Here is an 11,490-nt window from a genome sequence, read left to right on the forward strand (position 1 = left end):
CGTTTAATATTCGTGATGGAATTTATGAGTACTTTGTTATGCCGTTCAGACTCTAATGCTCCTGCCGTATATTAGGAGTTTATGAATGACATTTTCCGGGATCTGTTATATGTCAATGTGGTGGTTTATCTAGATGACATTCTGATCTTCTCGCCCGATTTGACCACACACCGGAAACATGTCCGCTAAGTCTTTCAACGGTTGCGGGAGAACAATCTCTATGCCAATATAAAGGATCTGCCAGGCACAGCTTCGGGGTTAACTCCCTTAATTAATCAGTCAGCACCTGAATCTACATCCCTGAGACTGACTCCAGCTTCCACCACTCAGGCTGGCAGGCTTAGGAGTGGGAGAGCCTATCGCAACCTGGCCAGACTCAGCTAGCTCCCGCCCTCGGTCTATTTAAGCCTGCCTTTCCTGTTCCTCCAGTGCTTGTGATTCTTTTTCGTGTGGTTTCCTGGCCCAGCTACAGCTCCTTCTATTTTGTTCCTGCTCCATACAGACCCTGGCTTACTGACTACTCTTCTGCTCTTCGTTTGGTACCTCGCACACTCCTGGCTTGACTCGGCTCGTTCACCACTCTGGTTTCTCACGGTGTTGCCATGGGCAACTGCCCCTTTTCCTTGCTTGTATTCCCTTGTATGTTTGTCGTGTTTGTCGTGCACTTACTGAGTGCAGGGACCGCCGCCCAGTTGTACCCCGTCGCCTAGGGCGGGTCGTTGCAAGTAGGCAGGGACAGAGTGGCGGGTAGATTAGGGCTCACTTGTCCGTTTCCCTACCCCCGGTCATTACAGCCAAGTTAGAGAAATGTGTCTTCGAGAGATCCTCCCTTCCCTTTCTGGGTTATATAGTCTCTTACCAGGGATTAAAAATGGATCCCAACAAATTGTCTGCTGAGTTAAACTGGCCTCATCCATAGGGTCTTTGTGCTATTCAATGCTTTCTTGGATTTGCAAACTTTTACCGGCAATTCATTCCCCACTTTTCCTCATTGCTGGCTCCTGTAACAGCTCTGCGAAGACAGGAGTAAATGGCAAATATTTGACAGGCAGAGGCGGATTTTCTTAAATTAAAATAGTCCTTCACTGTCGCCCTTATTTTGCAACACCCAGATGTGTCCCAGCAAGTAATTTGTTGTCTATCTTCAGACCTCTCAGCATTTTAATCCGCGCCAGGCCGGATGGGCGCTATTCTTTGCCTGGTTTTATTTTGTGATGCACCTCCGTCCGGCCGAAAAGAATATCAAGTAGACACACTGTCTCAGTCATTTGACTTCACCGACCAAATTGAGGATCTGCAACATATTATTGATCCTTCTCTAACTGCGGTGTACAGTTCACATCAAGATTTTGGAGAGCTCCGTGTGGCCTACTGGATATCAAGTTGTATTTCTCTTCTGCATACCATTCACATTCCAAGGGTCAAGTGGAGAGGGTCAACCAGGTCCTGGAGAATTTTCTTTGCTATTTTGTGTCTGCCCATTGGTAACTGGGTAAGTCTCCTTCCTTGGGCCGAATTCTTCCATAACAACCATTCCAGGGTTCCTCTCCTTTCTTCATTGTATACAGTCGGCATCCTCGGATACCTCTTCCTGTGTCTGCTTCCTCTGGAGTTCCAGCTGCCAACTCCCCCCTATGGGAATTTTTTGCAGGTCTGGCAGCAAACCAAATCTGCCATTATGTAGGCTGGTTCTCGTATGAAAAGGTACCTAGATAAGAAAAGGAGATTTCCTCCAGAGTATGCTATTGGATATAAAATATGGCATTAAAAACATCTACTTCAAGGTACCCTCATACAAATGTGCTCCTCGTTTCCTGGGTACATTTGAATTCTTAAAGAAAATAAATCTGGTGAAATACAAACTCTGTCTGCCTCCTTCTACTTATGTTACTGCTCATGTTGATCCTGGACCTGAATTTGAGATTAGGGATATTCTTGATGGTAAAAGAATTGAGAAGAGAACATATTATTATTTAGTAGATTGGAAAGGATTTGGCCCTGAAGAACTTAGGAGCCTTCAGAGAACATCAATGCCCCAGTGCTCCTCAGGAAATTCCATTCTAATGCTGGACCCAAGAAGAGGGGCATAAGAGGGGAGTATTGTAACGACGGCGATGGGTCCTTCTCCTTTTGGAAATCCCCACTGCCGAGTCTCGTACCTACTCCGGTGGCCTTGTCCTGCTCCTCTTCCAGGCAGCTGGCATCTGCTGTGTTCCTCTGCTCACGGCCGCAATGTCCCTACCCTGTATCGAATTATCCGCTACCAGCCTTTATCCAACTATTTGTTATCATCCTGTGTCCAGCTACCTGCCTGGGTCCAGCAACCCGCTACCTGCCTGGATCCAGCTACCCGCGACCTGCCTGGGTCCAGATTCCCGCTACCTGCCTTGGTCCAGCTATCCGCTATCTGTCTCTGCCCAGCTATCTGCTATCTGCTATAGACCTGGGTCTATCTGTGTGCTGCAAGTCTGCCTTTGTCTGTGACAAGCCTGAAGCTTCCATCCATCAAGGAACCGTCTGCAAGTGCATGAACCTGGTCCACTTGGCCAGCAGCTACTCTACTGGGACCACCTCAAGAGGTAGCAACCTAGTAGCCTCCCCACAGTGAATACCAGATGCCTGCAGAGGGGTTAAACGGTAAAGACCGGGGAGGCTACTTAGATAACGCCCTTAGAGATGGCCCAAAGCCGCTGGTCGTAATATTACCATTAATCGTTACTATAGAAAGTAGATATTTGAGTATTAGGTTGAAATGCGTCACACACATCCCCAGTGATAGATTTAGCCCCCGGAAAAAAGTACTTTAGACCTGATGGAGTCAAATTATATCATAACCTATCCAATCAGACATGTGTGAACATATAGTGTCTATAATCGTTCCTTCGTTTTGATGTCGAGATTATTACAATTGCCTGTATTTCCGAAACATCTATGGCACCTCTTAGATCCCTGTATCATGTAAAAAAGAAAGTAAGAGAAACAATAAATATCTCATACATACTATTGGTAATGGTAATTAAAAAGAGCAAAAAAGGAAGATCTTAGTTCATGATATTGGAAATCATAAGATGGAGCAATAGCTACCTTATTAGGGAGTTTAGAGAAAAGAGGCAAAACTCCTAATATTGTCCTAATATTTGGCAAGTGCTTCCCTCATTTCATGACGTCTGGAATTGTAGGGATATATGAATCTTGCAATATCCGATCTCTGTCTGGAGATTCTTTTGGCAACTAACAGATTATCCCTTTTGGAGGCTTTCTCCCTTCTGTGGTTCTCAAAATTTCCTTCATTGGAAAAGATCCGGAAGATTATCAAGATTATCAAGAATAGTCCTACAGGTATGCTATTAATAAGACTTTTTTGGTGCGAGAAGTCTGCATTAATCGATGTTGATTTTCTGAAGGCGTCAGTATTTGCTCCTCTTCATCCACATGAAACATCCAAGAATTCAATTTTCTTTCTCCCTGCCTTGAAGGTCAGTTTAACATTCATATTGTTGTTATTCAATGTATTCATGAATGTATCCAATTCATGGGACGTCCACGCCAATTAAAGATGTCATGAATATACCGCCCCCACAGATGCAGTCTCTCTATGACGGGGATGGGGTTGATGAGGAATATCTTGCGCTCCCACAGCCCCAGGAACAGGTTAGCATATAAAGGCACACAAGCCGCCCTCATAGCTGTGCCCCGGAGCTGTAGGTACACTGACTCTATGAACAGGAAAAAATTGTGCAATAATGAGATTTCGAGAAGTTGCAATGCAAGCTCACCTAGATCACAATCTACTTCAGAAGTGGCTGAGAAATATCTTGTTACCCCCAAGGCATCCATATTGAGAATTGAGGTGTATAAGGATTCAACTTCTCATGTGACATGTAAAAACATGCTACCATGGGTTTATCCAGATTTAATCCATCATATTGTTATTTATTGATAGTACCCCTGGAAACAGCCTCCAATAAAATATTTTTAAGTTCAATCTGATATTTACTGAGGGGATTGAAAGTAAGTTTTTGTAGTAGGTTGTCTAAACGCCTCTTATTCATACATGATTGCAGAGGAAAAAACGGGATATAAACGGCGCTGCTACTCAAGAATGATACTTGGATTGGTTATGATGATATGATCTTTATTCAATAGGCTACGAGTTTCAATGCCGCACCGGCATCTTCCTCAGGCCATATAGATATGGCCTGAGGAAGATGCCGGTGCGGCATTGAAACGCGTAGCCTATTGAATAAAGATCATATCATCATAACCAATCCAAGTATCATTCTTGAGTAGCAGCGCCGTTTATATCCCGTTTTTTCCTCTGCAATCATTTCTATACGGATACCCATTGGTGTGACCGTCTGGGATTTCGGCTGCAGCACTTATCATCCTACGTGACTGATCTTACTTCTTGTGGTAAGCCTACACCTGTCATTGCTTGACTGTTATTTTGGGCTTACTTACGCTATGTGGCGCCGTGTGTTTTTCCTTGTATTATTTTCTTATTCATACATGGCTTTTGGCCAGATGACGACGCTGCCACCCTAGTCAGAGTATTTAATGACAACATTGTGCATCTGGCCCAGCTCCCTAATTGCTACACTAATTGTCCTGTCTAATAGTTCTTGGGATGCATTTAAATTCCTAACAAGTTTAACGAACAATTCTATATTAGGGAAGAGGGAAAAATCAGGGCCATTTTTGGATTTGGGTAATATACTGGTAGGGAACTTAACTTTTTAGGTTTGTGTGTTTGTTCCTCCATCAATTCCTGAAGTATTCTTCAGGCCTCCTGTTCTTCTCGTGGTGTAAAGATGCTTGGTATTGTGTCTCGATGGTAAATTCGTTTAAAAATACGTTTTCGTGTAAATAAATGCAGATCATTTATGGCTGTAAATTGATCAAAACTATCAGAAGGAGCAAAAGAAAGACGGAGGCTTAAAACCTCTATTTGGGCCTGTCTTAGCTTCCAGGATACTACTCTCTTTTCTGTGTTTGGATTGGGGCCTTCTGTTGGAGTTAAATTTCCTTTTCCCATATCGTATTGTATAACCGTGAGCGCTACTCCCCTCCAGTCGATGTATATGAAAACACCGATGGTGTTCTGCTTCTAGGTCTTTGCTTCCCCTGTTTTCACTTGTAAACATGATCCATTTGCATCTCCACCGTATCTCTGATATTTTTTTTTACTTGACCATTTAATCTGCTTCTCCCATATCTGGAACAACTCCTCCAATCTGTATTCCATATCGCCATAGCCGTAGGGACTAGGAGACGGCCAAACTAGACTTCAAAGTCAGCTATCCAACATCTCCATCGATTTAACATTCTAATTTATAATCAATTGCATCAGGGACTTGAAGCTTACCTCCTCCCACGTGGTGCTAAATGTTTCATCATCTACCCCGTGTGACGTGAAGAGTTGTATTCTTAAACCCCTCGGAGTAAAGTTTTTACTCACATAATTTTTCAATGATAGTCTTCCACCATATTTTGGTTTTTCAATTTATTTATACATGTATTTTATTTGGCGACTAAGAAATGTATTTGGCTACTAAATTTTCCGTTTAGGATCCAAAGGCACCTAGATGATGATTTTTTTTTTTTTTGCCTGGAGCATTTCCATAAACATAGACCCATGATACATTGCGAAAATGCTACACAGCCGTTTACGCTCATGGGTACCATCATGCAATTTTGCATTCAAGTGTAACTTTTTTAAATAACAAAATGCATACAAATTCACATTTGTGGCTATAAGTCCAACTCAAGCAGAGTCTTAAATTCCCAAAATTTCAAGATGCGCAGAGTTCATATATGCAAAATCTGTGTATGTCTACATGCACATACACTATATGGACAAAAATGTTAACACACCTTTTTTCATCCTACTCACCGACTTAATTAATTAATTCTGCTTCCAAAAAAATAAGATTCTTAGTTTTAAAATTATACCATAATAAATTATAGCTGCGGCAGTCAGTCATGAAATATTGCATACATTTTTGGCAGTGAAAGTGTTAATGTTGGTAAGTGAATTTTTTTTATTTGGAATCATGTTTTAGTTGTTGTATGGGAAGCTTCATGTAGAAACATTTTGAAATTCATTTTGCAAAAGATGAGATAAAACCGGTTTCTCTTTTTAACAGATAATTGCACCACAAACATTGCAGGACATCTCCTTTTATCTCCAAGTTATGAAGTAAAAAACAATCGTGAAGAACCTTCCACGACACTTCTTACTACAAATATACTGTTAGATCTCTGCTGTGAAGGACAATCGACTGATCCCACTAAAAACAAGGAACCATCATCTGGTCAATTAAAGATTGTAAAACAAAGTATAGGATATACAGGGGGTAAAATATTTCCATGTTCTGAATGTGGGAAACATTTTAAAAGGAAATCTATTCTTTCTATGCACGAAAGAATTCACAGAGATGAGAGGCCATATTCATGTTCAGAATGTGGGAGATGTTTTCGCCAGAAATCAGATTTGATTGTACATCACAGAAGGCATTCAGGAGAGAAGCCATTTTCATGTCCAGAATGTAAGAAATGTTTTCAACAGAAGTCGGATCTCATTGTACATCAAATAACTCACACAAGGGGGAAACCATATTCATGTTCAGAATGTGGGAAGCATTTTATACAGAAATCAGTCCTTGTTGCACATCACAAAATTCACACAGCTGAGAAGCAATTTTCATGTCTGCAATGTGGCAAATGTTTTACCCAGAAACAAAATCTATTTAAACACCAGAAAATTCACAGAGGGTTAAAGCCATTTTCATGTTCGGAGTGTGGGAAATGCTTCACAAGGAAATCAAGTGTTACGGATCATCTGAGAACTCACACAGGGGAGAAGCCATATTCATGTCCAGAATGTGGGAAATGTTTTAGCCAGAAATCAGATGTTGTTAATCATCAGGTAATTCATACAGGGGAAAAGCCATATTCATGTTCAGAATGTGGGAAATGTTTCACAAGGAAATCTACTGTCATCGAACATTTGAAAACTCACACAGGGGAGAAACCATTTTCATGTCCAGTCTGTGGGAAATGCTTTAGCCAGAAGTCTAAAGTTATTAATCATCAGATAATCCACACAGGGGAGAAGCCATTTTCATGTTCAGAATGTGGGAAAAGTTATAACCATAGATCAGCTCTTGATCGGCATAAGAAGTTAAGCCATCAGGTAATCCATACAGGAGGGAAGCCATTTTCATGTTCAGAATGTGGGAAATGTTTCACAAGGAAATCTAGACTCATGGAGCATTTGAGAACCCACACAGGGGAGAAACCATATTCATGTCCAGACTGTGGGAAATGTTTTAGCCAGAAATCCGATGTTGTTAATCATCAGGTAATCCATACAGGGGAAAAGCCATTTTCATGTTCGGAATGTGAGAAATGTTATAACCATCGATCAGCTCTTGCACGGCATAAGAAGCAAAGCCATTTTAATATTGAGGCTGTAGGAAAAGTTTTACCTCAGATGTAGTGCTCCAGGGAAGTTAATTGGTTTGAAAAATGTAATCATTTTTTCCGTGTTTTTGTGAAATTTGTGTGTTTCATTACAATTTGCACATGGGGTACCACAGTTTTATGATAAATCATGGATTATATTATACTCCGAAAGTTTCAGAATAAGTGCTATTCAACTGACACCTCTGGTTATTTGAAATGTTTAGTACCTAACACAGGCTTTATACAGCTCTTATGCAAATGTCCATAACCACAGATATTCCATGGAGGCATTGTTAAAGGGGTTGTCCGAGATACCATCATATTTTGAAAAAACCCTTTAATGCATGTAATTTATAAATGTAAATACATTTGTAATATACTTAAATTTTCCAAAGTGTCCCTGTTTCCAGATCCTGCCGTGGGGAACTTGATTGGTGACGCCACTCTCTGCTCCGCTTTGTTGATCTTGAATTCTTTGCCGGGTATACGACACGTCACTTGTGACGTGTGTGACGTGGTGTATATCGTCTTGTTCTTTTGTAACGCGCATGCTGTTATCTCGAGAACAGCAGGGGCCGCGAGAACAGCAGTGACAGCGCATGCGCCTTACAGGCTGTGAAGCAGAACAAGCCGATATACACCACGTGACAAGTGACGTGTCTTATACCCGGCAAAGAATTCAAGATCAACAAAGCGGCAGAGCCAGTGCAGAGAGTGACGTCACCAGTCAAGTTCCCCACGGCAGGATCTGGAAATGGGGCCATTTTGGAAAATGTAAGTATATTACAAATGTATTTACATTTATAAATTACATACATTAACCCCTTCCCGACATCCGTCGTATATATACGGCTCTGCCAGGAAGGTGTTCCCGCAAAGCGCAGTACAGTTACGTCGCAGTGATGGTGCGGGCTCAGAAGCAGAGCCGGCACCATCACCGCAGGGTGACAGCTGTATTATACAGCTGGCACCCTACTCTAACTGCCAGGACCGGAGCTATTCTCCGATTCGGCTGATTAACCCCTCAGATGCTGCGCTCAATATTGCGCAGCATCTGATAGATTTTAACCCGACCGGAAACCCAGTGACGCAATCGCTGGGTTGCTGTGGCAATCGGACGCCAGAAAATGGCGTCCGAGTCTGCCTTGTACGGGAGCCGATGAGGACCCGCCTGCGGCGCGTCCTCATAGGCTTGCTGTCAGTGAATAACTGACAGCGCTAATACACTGCACTACATATGTAGTGCAGTGTATTAGAGTAGCGATCGGGGCATCAGGCCCTCATGTCCCCTAGTGGGACAAGTCAAAAAAGTAAAAAAAAGTTAATAGAAATGTGGTAAAACAATAAAAACACAAACATTTCAAATAAAAATAAAGCTAAACTGACTTTTTTCCCATAGTAAGTCTTTTATTATGGGAAAAACCATAAACATTAAAAAAAACTATACATAATTGGTATCGCCGCGTCCGTAACGACCCAAACTACAAAACTATTATGTAATTTATCCCGCACGGTGAATGCGGTAAAAAAAACATGAAAAACAATGCCAGAATCTTTGTTTTTAGGTCACATCGCCTTCCAAAAAATGCTATAAAAAGCGATCAAAAAGTCACATTTACTCCAAAATAGTACTAATAAAAACGGCAATCCGTCCCGCAAAAAATAATCCTTGACACCGCTTTGTGCACGCAAAAATAAAAAAAGTTATGGGTCTTAGAATATGGTGACACAGAAAACAAATGATTTTATAAAAAAAGTGATTTTATTGTGCAAAAGCTGCAATACATAATTAAAACTATATAAATTTGGTATCGCCGTAATCGTATCAACCCGCAGAATAAAGCTAACATGTAATTTATGGCGCACTGTGGATGCCGAAAAAAAAAACCAATAAAAAACTATTCCAGAATTGCTTGTTTTTGGTAATTTCCTTTATTAAAATAATGAAATAAAAAGTGATCAAAAAGTCGTATGTGTTCTAAAATGGCACCAATAAAATCTACAGCCCATCTCGCAAAAAACAAGCCCGCACACCGCTCAATCAACTGAAAAATAAAAAAGTTATGGCACTAGTAATGCGGTGATGAAAAAACATCTCAATGCGCAGGCCGGAGGGGAACATTCCTTCAGTTTCAGGGCCCTAGTATTTAGGAACTAGGAAAGGGAAGGGACATAGCACATCCGCTGGAAGTGAGGGCGCCCGTATTATACCAGCGCAAAACTTTCCCAGCAATATTTCCCAAACTACGAAGGAGAAAAAGTCCCCAAAAGGTGCAGAGCGTTACAAAAGGGGGATTAAGAAAGAAAACCGTTTATCAGTGTGACACCGGCCTGCGCATAACGGATCGCTTCACAGCGTAACACACGTCTATGGATAATTGCATTATTTACCCCATTATTATACCCTCTTATTATTCCCTGATGTACTCCGCACAGATTACATATACCCTGATGTACTCCGCACAGATTACATATGCCACCACATTATATACTGAAATACCAGCAAAACCCCAAACAGAAAAACTACCAAGCAAAATCCATGCTCAAAATGGCGGTCTTTCCCTTCTTAGCCCTACAGCGTGCCCAAACAGCAATTTATGGCCATGTAATGGCAGGAAGGAGGTGAAGGGAAAGTGAGCCCTAATCTACCCACCGCCCTGTCCCTGCCTACTTGCAACGACCCGCCCTAGGCGACGAGGTACAACTGGGCGGCGGTCCCTACGCTGTCTAAGTGCACAGGAAAACAAACAGGGAACATGCAAGGGAAGGGGCAGTAGCCACGGAACGCCACGAGGAAACGGAGCGGCGAACGGACAGTCAGGACCAGGACGAAGTGAGTACACCCAAGCGGGCAAGGAGACAGAAGCAAGCCAGGGGCAAAGCAAAGCAGGTCAAGCAGAAGTGCAGCAAGGCAGAAGCACGGCAGAAGCAGGCTGGAGCAAGCAGCAGTGGGGCCAGGAATCCAAAAGAATTACAAGCACTGAGGGAGAGAACAGGGCAGGTAATAAAGGACAGGGGGCGGAGCTAACTCCGACAGACCAGGCCGCGATAGGCTCTACCACTCCTGAGCCTGCCACCCTGGTTGGTGGGAGATGGTGTCAGTCGAACAGGTCTGGCCTCAGGTGTGGATTGATTAATCCCAGGAGTATACCTAGATGAAGTACCTGGCAGATCCCTAACAGTACTCCCCCTTTTATGAGGGGCCACCGGACCCTTACTAAGGGGACCCGGTTTAGTGGGGAAGAGAAGGTGGAACCTCCTGATCAATACCCCAGCGTGAACATCACGGGCAGGTACCCAAGTCCTCTCCTCCGGCCCGTATCCTCTCCAATGGACCAGGTACTGGAGGGAGCCCTGGACCATCCTACTGTCCATAATCTTGGCAACCTCGAATTCCACCCCCTCAGGGGTGAGAACGGGAACAGGAGGTATCCTCGAGGGGGACCAGGACGGGGAGCAGCGTTTAAGGAGGGAGGCATGGAAGACGTCATGTATGCGAAATGATGGGGGGAGCTCCAGACGGAAGGATACAGGGTTGAGGACTTCAATGATCTTATAAGGTCCAATAAATCGGGGAGCAAACTTCCTGGACGGGACCTTAAGGTGCAAGTTCCTGGACGACAACCAGACCAAATCCCCGACGACAAACCGGGGGTTAGCAGAACGTCTACTATCCGCCTGAATCTTTTGTGCGCTCTGGGACGCCTCTAGGTTCTTCTGAACCTGGGCCCAGACAGTGCACAGTTCCCGATGAACATCCTCTACCTCAGGATTATTGGAACAACCAGGGGAGACGGAGGAGAATCTTGGGTTAAACCCGAAATTACAGAAAAACGGGGAGACCCCTGACGAGTTACTGACCCGGTTATTCAAGGAAAATTCAGCAAGGGGAAGGAATGAGACCCAATCGAATTGACAGTCAGAGATGAAACACCTTAAATATTGTTCCAGGGATTGGTTGGTCCTTTCCGTTTGGCCATTAGTTTCGGGATGGAAGGCGGAGGAGAAGGACAGATCAATCTC

At 43.2% G+C, this 11,490-nt stretch overlaps 1 protein-coding gene across 1 annotated transcript in view; it reads left to right on the forward strand.

Annotated features, from left to right (window-relative positions):
- LOC142663004 (uncharacterized) overlaps nucleotides 1-7,862 on the forward strand; it is a 76,873-nt gene extending 69,011 nt beyond the window's left edge. Inside the window, 1 exon segment of the mRNA XM_075841298.1 lies at nucleotides 6,147-7,862. Within this exon segment, the coding sequence (XP_075697413.1) occupies nucleotides 6,147-7,501 (1,355 nt within the window). The 3' untranslated portion in view covers nucleotides 7,502-7,862.
- The last annotated feature ends 3,628 nt before the right edge of the window (nucleotides 7,863-11,490 follow it).

Source organism: Rhinoderma darwinii, chromosome 11 (genome assembly GCF_050947455.1).
Source record: "Rhinoderma darwinii isolate aRhiDar2 chromosome 11, aRhiDar2.hap1, whole genome shotgun sequence".
In the NCBI taxonomy this organism is placed as follows: Eukaryota; Metazoa; Chordata; class Amphibia; order Anura; family Rhinodermatidae; genus Rhinoderma; species Rhinoderma darwinii.